Genomic DNA, 17,862 nt, shown 5'->3' with positions numbered 1-17,862 from the left:
TAGCTTGAACTCATGTTTATCTGGATTCTCTGTGATCGATCTACTGCCAGTTTTGTAAATTGAGACTGTCAGGATCAAATAACGTGCTTCGGCGGTGTTCAGTTGACTGGACGTTTCAATATTTACTTTCGATTTTGTGGCATCGGCAACAACAGTCAGCTTTCACAGTGTTGGTAATTTTGATAAAGTGTGGTTGCACACTGCACAGACTGTTGACATGTCATATAAAGATAGGCTGCTCTAGTTATCTTTACAAATTTTCTTATTAAATTTCGCAGTTTGGCATTTCATGAGCTCTAGCGTATAGTGGATGGTTCCCTATTTCTTTTTTGAGCTGAACAAAGTCGCCGGACTCTTGGTCTGGGAGCACAAATAAACTTTGTATCAAGTGAGCGAGACATTAGAAAGCTTGAAAAGCACAAACACTTCGGCGCGGTGAGTGACTTATTGTATTTTCAGTTTAAATAAGATTTTGCGTGACAACAGGCGACACAAAGTAAACGTGCTTTCACGACAGCAGTAACATCAGCAATATGTTGAAAATGAATCTGTGATACTGTTCCATTTAATTTTTCTACAAATAAGTGACGAGACATGGCACAAAGCAAGAATTAACGATCGAACTTCAACGGAATTGAAAGTTCTGACAGATCGCAAGTTTGGTGCTTTAGCCATCTTTTGTGAGCTGCGGCTCAATGCGACAGATAGAGCAATTAGATTTTAGAAAAAAAAGATTATACAAAAGCAAAAGAAGTGACAAACAACAATACAAACCTAAAAGTACAGTAGCCAGTCCAGCACAAGCGCGTTGTCGATACGCAACAAAAAGAGCATACAATAAAAAAAAATGGAGTTACCGATCCAGTGGATATTGAACAGCTTATATTATAAGCTCAGTGCAATTATAACCACACTATACATTATACAAGCTTTACAGCGGCTGCGCAAACCATTAGATGTTCTGTTTTAACTAAACATAAGTAAATTCTTGACCGTGAGGAAAAGTTTTATCAAACTGGGATCCGAGATTTATGGAATGTATTCTTGCGACGTCCATGTCGTCTTTGATTCTAGAAGAATTCAGTAATTTTGTCTTATTTTTTTGAGCTCTGAAAGAACTTCTCAGTCGTTGTAAAGGTGACTTTGGTGTCTCAGACGCAGCAGCAGCAGTGGTCAAAAATCGCTCCATGGCTTCTGAGCCTGGATCATATTCTTTCGTGGCAACGTTCGGGAGAGTGGGTGATGTTGGAAGTAGGTCTAGTTCAGGATGAATCTGTTTCTTGCTTTTGTCTTCTTGTATCTTAGGATATTGATCTCTCGTATTCTTTTTCGATGCAGACGGCTTTACTTTGTTCTCTTTTGATTCATGTGTGTTCTTTTTTGATTTCGAATCTTTGCATTTTGACTTAGCAGCCGATAATGTATCACCAGAAGAAAGGTCGGCTGTAGTTTTGTTTTTAGCTCCTGCTGATGCAGATCGGGATTTATGTTCCTTGGACATATGCGCATCTTTCTTCCCTTCAGCTGTAGTGCTCCGAGTGTGTTTTTCTCGCTTTCCCAACAAACTTGCTTTTATCATCGCCACTGTCGATTTGTGACTTCGTGTTGGCGACCGTTTTTGCTCGGTTGCGCCACCTCTCGGAAGCATATTATCACCAATTTTTTCTCGACTCGACGCCTGCTTATGACCAAGAACGTTACTGCTGGTCTTAACCTGCAAAAAGTAAAGCTTATTGAAAAACAAATACAGTAATATAATAGCAGAGTAGAAGAGCTGGTCTGAAACATACATTTTTCAAAGGACAACTACAATGCTGACTACAAAACAGGGGTCACCCAGACAAGATGTTACAAACAAATGGCAATGCCTTGTGAATGCATGGCACAATTAGAAAAAATTCCAAACACTCAAATAACTACTCTGATACGTCTTGGGCTGCCCGGGCTGTTCGAACAAGAATATTTTGACCCAAAAAGACTGTTTCGATGCAAACCTCAGCTGTCATGGTTTTGCATTGTAAAAAAAATTCTAGTTGAAGAACGTCGTTTTATATCGAACAATGGCATTTGTTTCGAACTTTTGCTACTTTTGCATATACTTTGCATATACTTTTGTGCACTACGTCACCAAAGTAAACACAATGCAACCACAATACCAACTGCATTCATCAATATGTGCATTCTTACCTTGATGTCATCGTTAATCGTCAGGTCTGCAGGCCGATCTATCATGTATTGATGAATTGCGCTTGATGAGCTTGATTTCTTATGATGAGGTTTAAGCTGGCCAAGATCGTTTGGCTTCACTGGTCTAAAAAAATTATCCACTTCAATAAAGTGATAAAATACTGGTTTGATGCAGCCTAAAGCTGTGTTGTTTCTAAAAAATGCAAACTGCAGATATTGCAAATACTTTCGTGATTTACTTAAAATGCGTACATGCGTATTCGAATGACCAACCACCTTACCACTTAAAAATACATGGACGAGAGAAGCAAAGTCACTACTAGTCAAAGAAAATCGGTTAGTGCTCGAAAAATTCCTGGGATAATAGAAAATTGTCCCTTCATTGGTCTCCATTGAACCGTTAAGTGCTTGAAAGATTAAACAGGTGCAAATTCATTCATAATATCAAAGCTGTGTCTTGTGGGCTAAATTTTTGTACAAAAAACGTTTTGTGAACACAGAGAGAACTGTTGTTACCCATGAAACAGGGCCATAACTTTTTTCAAATAGGCTACTTTGCTCATTCAACGATATTTAAGTTTGGATAAAGACAGCTCACACACACGAACAAAAATGTTCGACACAGTCATGAATGACAATCTTTACCTTGTTGATGACAGTTGTAAGTATGAAGATTGCTGGTAGTCTTCTTTTGTGTGCCTTGCATTGTTGTTTGACACCTGTAATCAAGATAAAAAGTCGTGCAAACTGTGAGACTTAAACAACACGCTGTTTTTGCTGTTTATACTGTACAAGTGATCCAATGGTTAACATTTACTGACAAGGTATAATTTTAACCGGCCAAAAGCAAAGAAATTTCATCGGTATGAAAGAATACAACAGGTGTGCGAAAAGTAACTTAATGGAACTAATATGAAAGCATTTCTAATGTAGGGGTACTGTTCATTTTAGAACATACCGTACTTAAAACAATAGCAAACGTTTCATTTTAGATATTTGCTAAATCATTGCTTGTTATACCTTCACGTCTTGTTGTATTTTGTTGTTGTTTTTGTTGCTTGGAAACGTGTTTTGAAGCCCTCCAATCACATCTGCCATTCTATCTGATCGGTTGAACGGGACAGGAACACATTCCAAATTTTGTCCATGATCGGAAGAAAATGGAAAGTTCATCTTGTCAGAAGACGCTTGGCGGCGTCTCTCTTTTCCGTTGGCTGCGTATGTGTTTTTCTTAGGAATTTCACTAAAAAGTAGTTCTGTACTTTTGAAAGGTTGTTTTTTCCAAATATTATGGTTTAAATTGTTTTCTTCAAGCACTGCATAACTTCTTTGTTGGTCGTCTGTTGTGGTAATCGTAGTTATGTCTTTCTTTTTCTGCTCTGACATGCGATGGAAGGACGGAATGTGTATACCAGCTGAATTAACACCACCCGATCCTGGCTTCAAGATACAATTGCGCTCATATTCCAAGCTATTTGGCATAAACTCCTTCAAAAATCTTTGTTTGTTTGAAATAAAACTTGTTGGTAAAGACACACGACGCTGAAGTTCACACGCAGTGGTTCCGTCATTGGGGAAATCGTCTTGTGTACAAGAAACAGGCGAAGATTTTGTCGCTAGAGAAGCGGAACTACCAGATAAAACTGGCGTAAAGGCTGATCTAGCTTTCGATGATATTTTAAGTCCATTTAATGAGCTTACTGGAACTTCAGGAGGTCCAGTATCACAAGAAACACCTGGAAGAGATGGCTTCGGACGAATCAACGGCGCTTGAAAAGCATCGTTTGTCAACTCTTGAGAACCAAGTTCCGCTTCTGAAAGAAGGCTGATGCGTGAACTTCTTAGTTGTGGTGGGTTTTCATTCACTGCAGAAGGAGATTGTGGAAGAGTTTGAGGAGGAAAAGGTTGTTCTGCATAAGATGAGGAGCCAGTTTTGTGATCTTTTAATCGGTCAGTTGCGCTATTGCTTGAAGCTTTGAGTTTCGTTTTTCTCAGAGAGCTTGATACAGGCTTGACTATCTTAGACAATTTCATGTCAACTTCTCCATCAAATATTTCTTTTGAAACCGTAGCTGCAGATGGAGAAACAGAATAACTGCTGGAAGAAGTTGATTTTGAAAGACGGTTAGAAACAGAAGATGAAAGATACTTGGGATTGTTTGGAATGTTAAGTTTATTAAAAGATTTGTCACAAGCGTTAGGACTGTCTATACTTCCCATTGCATCCTTTAAATCAAAAATTTGAAACTCAGTCATCATCCGCATGGACCTTCGCCGAACCATCGACGACTCATCAGCGTCTGCCGTTTCGCTTGCATTGTCTAACGCTGACGACGATGAATTCTCAACTGCAACTGAAAATTTTTCTCGTAGTAATTTCTTAGTATTTGTCGTCTTTTGAAATCTCGTGGACACATCCGAAGGCTTTGAAACTTGTCCAGTGTAATAGAATATAGGACCTTCTTTGCTTTCGGAATTCGGTGTATACTGCTTGATGGAACTCACTCCAAGCTTGACTCGACTTTGGACAGGGGACCCTGTGTCATTACTTGTTTGAGAAGAACGCTTAATAATGGAGAGACATGTTGGAGGCGTGGGACGAACCGAACGCGAGTGCTCTTCAGCTCTGTTCTCATTTTTCTTCATTTCTTTAACAGTACTCTTGCTGGATTGCAATTCTGTAAGCCTACTTGCCTCCTGAAAATGTTGTTCATTTAGCAATTGTTGGTTCTCAGTGAGCACTTTAGTAGTTTCTTCAGGTTTGACCTTCTTTGATAGGCAAACCTGATTCGAAGGAGTTGCTTTGTCGGGTTTGTCAATCAATGTGAATACTGTGCGTTGTTTTGGAACTGGACGGTGACGTATTTGTGGATCTTCACTTTCACCATTGCTGGTCATCAGAGCTTTAGGAACAACTGTGCTCTGTGGTTCATTGTTTTTGATGACGATACTGGGGCCATCATATGATTTCATCTTCTCTATTTTTGGTAGTTGGAACGACGCTTTAGCGTGGTCTTGGCTGTTTGAAGTCCCCATTAGTGAGCTCTCATCATTAATATCCTTTAGTGATCCACCATCATTGCAAGAGTATGCTTGTTTGGTTTTAGTTTCAATAAATAGTGGCAAAATCGTGGGTGACATAATTACTATGTTGGGTGATTTCCCAGATTCACACGAATCAGTTAAGCCATCTTCTGCCGCTGATGAGTCTTTTTTTACTTCCGGCTCACTTTCTTGCTGGACAGGTGATTCGCTGATTGGTGATGCTGGTGTAACTGCCTGAGAACCCAGATCTCGACCTTGTTTTTCACGTGGAGATGTAATCGAAGACCCTTGGTATCCGGAGTCGATACTGCATTCACTTATATGCAGAGCTGCATTGGATTTGCTGAGAACAGGAAGGATACGAAGCTGGTCATTATAACCTTTAGATCTATTATTGTCGCTTTCGGAGGAAGACTTAACAGATTTGTTTGGGTGTTTATTACTCGATTGGGTGTGTGGAAGAGACATTGTAGATATGGGACCCCCTGTGTTAGCAGAAAAAGCATTGTTCTTGTTACTAGCGCAGAAAGGATCAGATGTGGGACGTTCGTTTGTCTTGCTTCGTTTGACAATATTGTTGTCTGAATCCATGGCAGGTTTAGGAGGTTGTGGAGTCCTCAGTCGGGCGTCCATGACGTTTTCGTAACTTGGAAGGATCCGGGAAGGTATTTTTTCGGACTTGTCTTGTGACGAAGGAGTCGTTGATTGGGAAGCGGTGGTTTCGCCTTCAGGGTTGACTTTTGTTAAGCTGCCATTTTTTGCTACAGGTAACCTGCCAACAAAAACAATATAAAATGAAAGTTGATACATTGATTAAACTTTACACAAAAGTAAGCAAACCGATCAGCTAGAACAAATAAGTTACATTAGTTTAACGTCATAGATCCTTTTTTTTTTTATCGAAGTCAAAAATAAAAAATAGACATGTCAACAAACCTAACATGGCTCAGTGAAGAATTATTTGCAGAATTGTGATTGGTTGACTTCTCAATAAACGTTCTGTAGGTGGTTTCAGGACTTGTTGTGTTTCCTTCATTCATTCGAGTGATTATTCTCAGATCATGAAACATCTTTTCCATATGATCTTTATATAGAAGCGTAGTCGAACGCAGAGCAAGCTGAAACAATTACAAAATCAATGATCATTAAATAAGTAAAATGTTAAGCTGCCAGCTTAACCATTTTGAATTAAATTTTTTTCCACTTCATCCATCGAAGTGTAATACTATATTCAACTAATTCTTAAAAATAGTTTTGTGAACACTTTTGGTTAAAGTTTTTTTCTACTTCAATCGAAGAGTGAAAGTAATTTTTAAAATAGTTTTGGGAAAAAACAAATTCTTACTCATCAAGCTAGCTAGAATCATAACAACAAAAAACTGATCATTCAACGGGTTATAATGTTTCGTTACTTGCTTCAACAAAGACCCAAAAACAACAGGAAATAGCAGATAAGCCATTGGATTTTCACGCTTTCAGCCATTTCCTTTTTAGCCGTTATTTGACTCTTTGAATTGCTATTTTAAGTTAAGCATAAGATCTTTGAATTTTTTTTAACAATTTTTAGATCGTCTACAGACTGTGATGAAATCTGATAAAACTAAAAAGACCGAAGTGATTAATTTTCAGTAAAAAGACGTTAAACAATAAAAACTTTGCAAGTGTATAAACAGAGAAGTTGAACCTGGACAATCCCAGACCACAAAATCCGTCATTTTTACATTGATTCAACGGCAGACGTTGAATCAATGTAAAAATGACGGATTTTACAACCTAGGGAGCTTTCTGCCACTTTCATTACCATTACATAACAAGCGTGGGAATCTTGGACAATGACAATATAAAACCCCCATACAGACATGAGACGGTCGCTGACCTACTTAAGTAAATAAACATCTTGACAAATGCTTTTATGGAACAATAACAGGCTTCCGTCGGAAAACTTTGAGTAAGTCCATTGCTCAAAGAAAACAGCATCTCATGTTTTTAAAACCTTTGTGGAATTTTTTAGCAGTTTAAAGTTTTGCCAATTCATATAGTTTGTTTAGCTCGAAATGGAATCAAAAGTTGATGCTGCCATGATAAAAATATATTGAACCGTCATAATATTGTCATCATATTGAACCGTCATAACCATCTATTTAAAATAGAATTTTTATGCATGTTGATAATGCCGGAGTTTGCTTTATTTGTTCGTTTTACGTATTTTTCAAATTTTCTTTTTTACATGTGCTAGCTGAAGATGCTATTACTATAGCGAAATCGATTCTTACGTAATAAATAACACTAAGAGGTTAGATTGTTGTGCAAATGCCAGCATTCGATGAATGCAAAATAGCAGTAGGGGAAGGCGGGGCAAGTTGGGCAGGTTTTTTTAAAATCTATTTTTTTTTTTATTTCACTAACTTTTTCGAAGACTCAAGTATTGCTTTTCAAAAACATGCTAATAAGCCAAGTTTTTAGACAAAAACTGGTTGGTTTTATTTATTATTTTGCACTGTATTCAAGTTTAAGTAACGATTGCACAACTTGCCCCGGATTATTTTTCCGGGGCAAGTTGTGCAGCACCATGGGGCAAGCTGTGTAGCACCATGGGGTAAGTTGAGCAACAACAATCGTTCGTTTTGACTAGGGAAAAGTTGAGCAACATATTACGGCCAGCAAAAGTACAGACAATTTAACAAATCAGCTATTTTTACATTCATTCACTAGTCATTTTTTACATTCATTCACGTGGAAGACTTTGAAACTATGTAAAAATGGCTAATAGGCTAGAACGTTTGTAAATTAACAAAGGCGGTTTACAGGAACAGTTGCACAACTTGCCCCGTCATCAATTGCACAATTTGCCCCATTCACACTTTTTTTAAAGAACGAAACATTTCAAGAAAACTAACAAATGTACGAAACAATTTTACTTGCGAAAATACAACTAGATCATATGTCTACTGACCCCTACTGCTAAAGTTTGACTAGTTCTACTGTGCATCCAAAAAATCAAAATTTTGTTTGCATCCGAATTTAGATCCTAACACCTAAACACCTTATATCGTTGATCAAGCCTAACCTGCCCAAAAAACTAATAACTGCGATTCACGTGCTTCAAAAGCATTATAGGTAAAATATAATAATGGCGTTAAAGATTCATTACGTTATTTATTTCCTTTCAAACGGGGACTTGCACAACTTGCCCAGTTGCACAACTTGCCCCGCCTTCCCCTACCGTCATACTGATAAATATGTTTACAGTAGTTTTTGTAACTCTATTTGAGGTCTCAATGTTTGCAAATGTAACTGGCATTGCTCTCTCTTTAGCAAACAAAATCTGTAGCACGCTAACACAAATCGTCGATTTTGCAGCGATCAGGGTGAGTGTGCTCAAAAGATTTTCCAATGTGGTTGAAATTTATGATTAGAATTGACAGAGCAACTCATTTTTTGTGGCTTTGATAAAAGGCAAAGTAATAAATTTAAATCACAAAACCGAAACACTAATAAACGTTTTGCTGAGTCGTAAACTGCAACTGTTTCATGTGATGTTCAATTCAGAAGAATGATTTTGCATTTATTTTGCAATTTGCAACAATCGCATAAACAACTTTCTCAAAAGCTACGACCTTTGATAACAAAACAAATTAAGTGAATCAGCTTGAAGCGGCGCTACATACAATGCCACACCAATTAGAGTTTGAGGCGCAATCAATAAAACATCATTGCAATACAGGAATAAATAATTGCTGTCTTTTGCCAAGACAGAATCATCTTATTTTTGTTTTCAAACGTCAATGCAATGCTAATACTAATAGACATTGGCTGCCTTGGTACACTTGCAGTGAAACAAACTCATCGATCCTTACGGTTGATCGCACATTCAAAAGAGTAATACATACTTTCAAGTAAAAACTTTGCAAAGAGTTGACGACTACATGCAGCTGCATGTTTCGATCAAATTGTTCGTTCAGGCTTCCAGCGACATGTTTAACTTTTGTTGCCTCTAAACTATTTTCGTGGGAATTGAACTCGGCAAAAATGTGGTTTGCACCAAAAAGTTGGTCACGTTAGCTTTCTCTTACATTGACATATAAAAGACGTAACTAATTCTATCAATGATCAGATCTGATTGATTGTTCGTTCAAGTAAATACAGCTTGTGAAATAGACCACCAAACAAGTTTATTTTTGACCTGCGCTGGCGACAAGCTCTGGGGAGAAAATCTTTTAGAGCTCAATTAGTATCTTTCCCTATTTCCTTATCAGGACTTTTCTGAGTTACATGATTGATTTTAATTATTCGCATACGCATGGTGCCTTTCCGTTCTTAACATAATTTTGTATGTTTTTCAACAAATATTCTATTGTCCAAAAGACGCTCAACTGAAAAGAGTGCTGAAAAAGCAAAACACAACCAACAGTAACCTTTTGGTTAAATTGAATAACGCAGGAAATTGTTTGGCCTGTAACTCAATTAAGACTATAACAATGTTACTTCAAGCTTTCTAGTACAATTCCCGAAAAAACTTTACATTGTGATTACGTTACAAGTCGTTACCACACATTTTCAGTGTTTACAAAATGCATTGAACCATAAATAAAGTGATTGTTTGTGGCACAACACTATCAGTTGTCATAAATCAAGTAAATTGGAGACTGACGTACATATTGGATACGACCAGACGTTACGTAACCAAACACAAAAAATCTTCCACACGCAAAACCTCAATTGCATTGGACATGAATAGCCTATAACCTTGGTTCCTAAATGCAACCTTGAAAGACTACTTTTTTATTGAAAAAAAAAAAAAAAAACTCTGAAGAGCTTGATTGTTGAAAAACTGAGCCAATCGGTGAAAAAAGATCAAAATGCAGAAATAAACGCGAATGTTTCTAAAACTAACTGATTGTCAAGTGGTAAGCCATTACATAACACTCTTCTTTTCTGATTGGCTTCATGATCATATTTTTATTTTTACTGTTGAAAAAAATAATTAAACCCACGAAATATAGGCTACTCATGTATTATGTCGAGTTGGTAGAGCAGTTTGAGATTTTTTAACCTGCCAAACACAACCAAGCGTTGTTTATTATTGTACTGTTGAAAAAAAAATTACGAAGACCAAATGATGTGACTTGTAACAGGTCATGCCTAAGCTAGTCAAATTCTAACCTTGATTTAATGTTTGCAGACATTAAATCAATAAAAATGACCGATCTTTTTAGCTAGATCGTAACGAATTTGTTGCGATTCTGCCCAAAAGTTCTTGGTTTTAATTTTATTTTTAAGAGGACTTTACAAGTAAAATCTTTATGCTGTGGCTTCGATTACGTGAAATAAGTTTTGAACGGGCCCATGCAAGATATAGATGGAAAACTACGTCACACATTGGGAACGTCATACTGCAAGTGAATGACTTTAACCTAACTAACAATTTAGACATTTTTACATTGATTTAACGACTGCAGATGTGAACCAATATGAAAAGAAATGGTTTGCAAGCTGAGGAGGGACTGTTGTTTATCGAATCGGCGATCCAGATCGATCCGTTTATGCTTTCAGAAAGAGGATTGTGCGATCAATAAGTTTGATTGATTTAAACTTTAAATAATAATAAAATCGATTGAAACGCATCGTTTCAACCGTTACTTAAGAACAAAATAACGTTTACATTTATAGCTTCTAATCCCAGTCAGGCAGCCACCATCGGTGACTACTGATTGATTTTCAGTCTTTTCTATTTTAAAAATCTTGTTTTGTCGCCTAATTTCTTTTAAAGCTTCTCCCACATAATAAATCAGTTGTTTTTTACATCGATTCAACGTCGAATCAATGTAAAAAACAACTGATTTGTTGTATAGGATACTCTGACGCCGAGTTTGACACAACGAGTTAAATTAAATTTCGAAATCATGTATTCTCGTATTTTTAAATAGATAAATAGACTGCCATCGCAGCCATGATTGGCATGTCAAAAACTACCAATAAAAAGTGTTTAAGTCAATAAAGATGGTACTGCTATTTTGCATTCATCAAATGCTGGCACCAATTTTTTGCACATTTGCTTGGGCAAGCACCTTGAATGGAAGATGTTGACTTCATTGAAACGTAAAGTTTTGAACATGGTATTTTTTGTAAGCTTTGTTTAGTGCCGAGAAATATTCATAAGCCACCGTACTGTCCAGTGTAGGTAGAACTATGCAATTTAAATCTTAAATTACTACAATTATGGGCTATAAATTCCGCTCTCCGACTAAGTAGCCCACTCAGTAAGAGCTCCAATGAAGTTTGAAATATTGTGCAAGACTGTGCAAATCAAACAAACTCATTTGCGAAATTGTAAAATCAAAATCGGTTTTAAGAAGACTGAAGGCAGTTAGAGAAGCTTGTGGAAATTGTTGTTAAGTGACAGAAACTGTAAACACAAATGCAAAATGCTTAAACAAAAATCTATAAATTCAGGAGCACATGTCAATGCATGGCGCTTCTTAAATTTGTGTACGCAAGAACGGGTAAACGGTTTCTAATTTAACCTGTCAATAAATATTGAAAGAGAACTTTGCTTGGCTTGAAAATTAGACTTGCGAGATTAGAACGGAATTTTTAAACTGATAAAGTTATACCAGATCAAGTTTTTATCTTAATAATACACAACAAATTCCTAATTCCAAGCGTTGTGGCGTCAAGTTGAGCCCAATATCTTGTGTTTACCAAACACAATATTTTTCCGTATTAGGTCAGGTAGGAAGTAAGCTTGTACGTGGTTTAGCAACACATCGCTTAATCGCTTTCAATCTGTACGTCCATCACATCAACGATGCGTTAAGACTACGGATAAACCATTAGGTAAAAATAGCACCAAATTCTTTAGTTTTGCATGGAATTCAGCTGCATTGATTGGAATTCTTAAATTCTAAATTACGAAACAGTATGTCAAACAACTTGATACCAACCAGAAGCCTGAAAGTTTTTCGTTTAACTGAAACGACGACTAGTTAAACAGCGGATAGTCACACCGTGGATTAACAAGCAATGTCTTCTCTGTATTGAGAATATTTCAGTCATTCATTTTAATTTCAGCATTTCGTTTCACATTTTTTGTTTGAAAAAATTGCCAAATAAAACGCTTTAATTACACGCGCGTAGCTATAAAAACTAATCTTGTTTTCTGCAAAAGCTTGATATGTCGTTATTCAGCCATTTCTTATCGGATAATCGCCGCCGAAGCCATATAATCAGCTCCAAAGTACTAAACACGCCTCATAAAATTAGATGGCAATTTCGTGGTAACGACTTCAGCACTGACTTTTCAAGAAGCACCCGAGACAAACTACTCAGCGATTTCGTTCAGAAGAACTTTTCGTGTTTGTCCGAGCAAGCGGTAATCTTCCCTGACTTTCATGTTCAAGTGTGAGAATCAAAGTAATTGTATCATTTAGAAGACCTCCCACATTTGGCATTAGGTAATGGAAGGCATTGATTGGTCATGCGGCGCCAAATGAGGTACATAAAACATGTTAAAATTCTTTCAAAAGCTTTAAGCAAAGTTAAAAACCAGTTTTTTTATCACTGAGTTTTGTTGATTTTAAGCGTTTACATCATTGGTTATTTTAAAAGAAAGAAAAACTTATCGTCTTCTTTTTCTTCGTGTGAGCCTCTGGGGCCGAGGGTCTATCTTTTTACCACCCCAGATTCACGATGTTCCCGGACTACACTGGAAGGTGCTTGCCAAATAACTGATATGTTTGTGTTGTTCAAGTTATTACTTTGGAAATATAAATGACCTTTAAGATGTTGTTGCAAAATCTTCATGCAAGATCTCGCAAAAAATATTTTTTCCAACTGAAAAAAGCCGTTTTATTTTTGAGTGGCTTGTTTAGATGTTAGGGAACGTTAACTGAAATATTTTTACTGTAGAACATGAACAAACAAGTTTGCAATGTCTGGAAATACATAAATAACCCAGCGAACATTAAACTACAACAAAGTAAAGTTCCATAAATAGCCTACCTTACGCAGATTGAATCAATTAGCCTTTTATCACATCCACTTGTTTTTTCCAAAAAAGAGTAGGCTGAGTTAATTTTACAGGAAATGTGCATAAAAGTTCAAAAACAGGAAAAACGGACTGAGCTACTTATAGATCATTCTTTTAAGTTGCAAAAGGTGATGATACCTAACGCAGTTTACTGTTGAAGGCCAAAACTATAAATGAGCGGTAAACGTGAATATTAGTGACATGGGAACTCGAGTTACATTTAAAGGAAGTTACGTCAATTTTGGTCTGGATTGAAAATGTTATGGGTGAGTGAGGGTGAAGGCAAATTCCCTTTATCTTTCTGACTGTCTGGCAAAGCGATGACATAGTCGCAGTGCCACCCATTTTAACCTCACCCTAGGGTTAACTGAATGGCGCCGTGTGAAATCCGACACAATATTATCAAAGCAAAGAGATCAAGACTTTTTGTGAAAACAGAGCTTGTTTGTCTTTGATAGTAACAAGCTAAATCTGTATATTCAGAAATATTCTTGAAGCTAGACCCAATTCAAAATTGCTATCCTTCTTGCTGCACTTACTTCGAGTTTGATTTTACAAAATGTGCATCATTGCAGTTAAACAATTGTATGTTTATTTGACATTTCTGACAGGTTTATTGACATTACCACTAACAGACTGTGATGAAATGGTCTAGGGCTCTAGGAAGCCAGAGATGGCGGCTCTAGGTCGACAAGTAGTTTTCATTCAGAACTTTTGCAGATAAATTTAAAACTAAAACGACAAGCCGTATATAGCATTCTCTGGCGTCGTGCGTGTGGCGCCAATCGCTTTAACCAAGTGTTTGTGTCAAAATATACAAAGTTTCAACGCAGCCATGAGTTCATATCCGATTTTTAAGTTTTGTGATTTACCGGTAGGCTTTCTATTCAAGTTGTACAATTGTTTGTTTTCAGTTAACGTTAGCCTACGTTGCATTAATGTCAAAACGGCAAAAATATGCTGTATATACCAGCAATATAATCGTAGAAGGAGTAACGCTACAAACAATTCTTCAAATAGTAAAACATCCCGCAATTCATGCATATCGCCGTTTTCTTGTAGAAAATATCACTGAAAAGCTTCAAGACCACTAACTGGAACGCAAAAGCGGATAACTTGGATTGGTTAGGGTCACTGCGATGTCGCTCTCAAATTGTAATTAAATTATCATTTTCATGTTGAGTACATTTCTAAAAGCGTCCTACGACGTTAAAGTGATGTAAAAGTGGAAGTGTTTGCTAGCTGCTCCGATACTCATTGTTCTTAGCAGGCATGATAGACCTGAAGATTAGGCAGCGGTTGGGCAGTGAAAATTATACCGACACTCTTGATCGAATTGCTTTCAAATGAAGTTTTGCGAGGAAACGTTTTGTAAAAATTCACTATGCCATGTAGTCAAACCCGCTTAATAGGATTACATGGAAAACATCGCAGATTTGCTCGACTGAAAGAGAGATGTCACACATTGTATGTGCAGAACACTGGTACAAGATTGCATAGAAAAGTAGATTTGAAACCAACGAAATGCGGCCGGCTTGGACGAATATCCAATTAAACTTAGGCCCATCAAGTGAAGTTAACAGTATGTTTATTTCTGGAAATTGTGAAAAGGAGTTATCTTTATCAAAGTCCTCAGCAAATTATCCTAGACCAACTTGGAAGATGAGTAGTAAGTCATAATAAAAGGAATAAAATGGTCCATGAATGGTCTTGTTACTTTCGTGTCATAGTCTACCTATTGAAGACAAAATGTCAATGCATCTGTGCATATTATTCCTCCAATTGCTGAAGCTTGTGGTATTACAAAACTTCATGCTAAAACGACCATTTGGCATCACCTGTGGTTGTAGCCTGTAGCACATATTTAATGATCAGCAATGTTAGTAAGGACCATGGCGGACGTGATCTCTTGTTCTGCGGATGTGTTTCAAATTTGGTTTTCAGCTTACAGTAATTGTGCAGCTAATGAGCTTTCGAAGCAGCCATTAATCATTGCATCTTTAGTAAACAATTTCAGACAGTTTTGCTTCTTTTCAATGAATCAAAAGCTTTTAAATCAAGCTAAAATGATTGAAAGAATTCTAAGTGAATAGATATGTGTGTGTGTTCAACATTTTAAGGTTTGCAACCCCACTAAGCGATGAGGCCGCTTTCATTAAAAGTTTTTCGCAAGTCTCGGCCTACAAGCAACAAGGTTGCTCGGCAAAGAGTGTGAATGCACAACTGTAGAGTCCCATAACCCCAAAGTCATGTAAAAAACATATCTAGTTTTCATCCACTAATTCAGAATTGGCGCTTTGTTTTGCAAATTAACAAAAAACGTTTAGAAGCAAGAGAAGCTAAAAGTAGTCCAAGTTGAAAATTGAACCAAGTGACGTTGAAACATAATTAGCATTTTTTTTTAATTATCCCTTATAAAGGTTTTAACACTCCGCGCACCATTGCTAATTAGCAAGTCTGCAAAACTGTATTGTTCAGTGTAAACTCTTTTATAGATACAGTATTATAGAGCAAGTATTGATTGAATGAAAATATAAAGTTTGCATGCACCTGCAGACATTAAATTTAAAATGTGACAAAATCAGTACAAACCAAACAGGGTTAAGAAAGCAAACGCAATTTTAAAGGTTTGAAATGAAAGCACACAGAATTTTTGATCAGCTTTGGGAGTGTTGTAACATGTATTTTAGTTTTGACCTCTAGCTTCAATTACTGACATTTTATTTGAAGTTTTAGGTCATTCTCAGTAAGTGGCAGTTGTGAAATAAATAAAACCTTAAACCCGGGTCCTGTGAAACTACTAATTTTCACTCTCAAAAAAAATACCATTCCCTTCATATTTGTAGTTATATCGCGGAAAAAGGAAATTCTTTAGCTGTAAATATTTCCTTATCCAGTAAGTTTGACATTCAAAATACTTTAAAAAAATTTGCAAATTTTTTCTGCAAACTGAAGAAGAGGACTATCTCTCTTAAAATGGTCAAAACGAATTTGCGTTTGAAGAAGTAGCAAAAATTATACGCAACATTACTAAACATTTTGGCAGTCGACGTAATGCAGCTATTATTCTATTATTCTAATATTATTAATTTAATTCAGCTTTAATTCAATTTTTAAATCAGCTATTAGCTATTATTCTAATTTGCAAACAAACCTATTCACCTCAGGACAAGCATTTTCTAAAACACTTAAGAACCTTGAAACGAGTATGTTAAAACACTTTAAATACTTGTGAATTGCAATGAAAACTGAAAAAATAACAACTCACCATTTCTTCTCTTAACTTTTGAATGTGAGAATTGAGTTTTTCAACAGATGGCGTCTTGGTGTAGATTTCTGGGTCGCTGGATACGCTGTGATGATATTTTGAGTCCATTCGATCTTCAACAACACAATCAGAAGGCTCGTGGCAGTTTTGCAATGGGTGGTTAAGGCACTGAGCGTGCAGCAAAGAATTGTTTGTATGGACTTCACTGTTAGTCATTTGCCTGAATTTTAGCTGCGATTGATTTTCGCCATTGATGAGATGATTATTACTGCCTGCGATACGGTCAAAAGTAAAATTAGCTGAGCCTGAGCGATCTTCAAAATGATTGCTGACATTCTCCTCGTTTCTGAACGAATATAATTGCTTTGCCTCGGCTTGGCGGCAATGTTCAATAGCGAGATCAACTTGACTCATGCGTTCGGTGGCCGATCTTGGCTGCTGAGTGCAAACTCTATTGTTTTGTCTTGGGTCGTGATACGAAGGTAAAAATACATCTGAACTAGTCGGATTTATTCTTTCTATGCAAGCAGTGTTTGAAGAAGCGGAGTGTGGTTTGTCGTTGCAACAAAGTCGTGATGCATGGTCACTGGACGGCTTAAACGATGAGCAAAAAGGATATTTTTCATACATTTCACTTTGGTTCAGTCCATAACCCTGAATCGGGTATTCGTTTTGTGCTGCCGATTCGTACCAATCTGCGTCAGAGTGAAGAGATTGGTTGAAGCAATGTGGACCACCACTGTCCTGCAAAGCAAAGTGATTACCTTTACTGTGTGGGTTGTTTTCTCCATGGCAAAGCTCTCTGCCTGTAATATTTATAAGCTTCTGTTGCGTTTCTTGGTTGTGAATTAAATAATTGCCACAGGAATGAAACCCGTTGTCAAATGGCGGCGACTGGGCTTCTTGCAAAACCCATTTCTTCATGTTCCTGTTGGCCGCATAACTTTCGCCTTTGGGTTGAGACTCAGTACTATTACTGTTTTGAGCCCAGCAATGTCTATTGAAGTTTTGACTTTGTTGTTGGTACCCACCCTCGGGATAACAGTCGTTCGCATAATGACCATTCACATCGCTTGGTGAATTAAGCTGAACGTGTTTCGCTGCAGGCATCTTGTGGAAGGGGGGGGTTTGAAAGAAAAATTCGAACTCAAAACCAATGAAAATGTGTTCTGGAAAATGCAATGTTTTGTTACTGAGTCTTTGGAAATGCTTGGTTCTACAGAGACGACGTAACGACTTTTGGTAGTGATCAAATTACACGCAGTGGAAAACAGCACATGCTTAATAGTTACAAATTTATAAAATGTGAAAAAACCTGTAAAATAACTTTGTA

General features: G+C 37.0%; 1 protein-coding gene across 1 annotated transcript; it reads right to left on the bottom strand.

Moving 5' to 3' along the window:
* Positions 1–437: 437 nt before the first annotated feature.
* On the bottom strand, positions 438–17,639 carry LOC145779060 (uncharacterized). The gene is made up of 6 exons (XM_082590635.1): positions 16,530–17,639; positions 6,169–6,350; positions 3,208–6,004; positions 2,833–2,906; positions 2,188–2,311; positions 438–1,714 (listed from the first exon to the last, which is right to left on the bottom strand). Exons 1-6 carry the CDS (start codon positions 17,637–17,639, stop codon positions 971–973), a joined length of 5,031 nt encoding a protein of 1,676 aa, XP_082446761.1. The 3' UTR covers positions 438–970.
* Positions 17,640–17,862: the final 223 nt, after the last annotated feature.

The sequence above is a fragment of the Aplidium turbinatum genome, chromosome 10 (genome assembly GCF_918807975.1).
Source record: "Aplidium turbinatum chromosome 10, kaAplTurb1.1, whole genome shotgun sequence".
NCBI lineage: Eukaryota > Metazoa > Chordata > Ascidiacea > Aplousobranchia > Polyclinidae > Aplidium > Aplidium turbinatum.
Note: the sequence above shows the minus strand (reverse complement) of the source record. Positions and strands in the feature narration are given on the sequence as shown.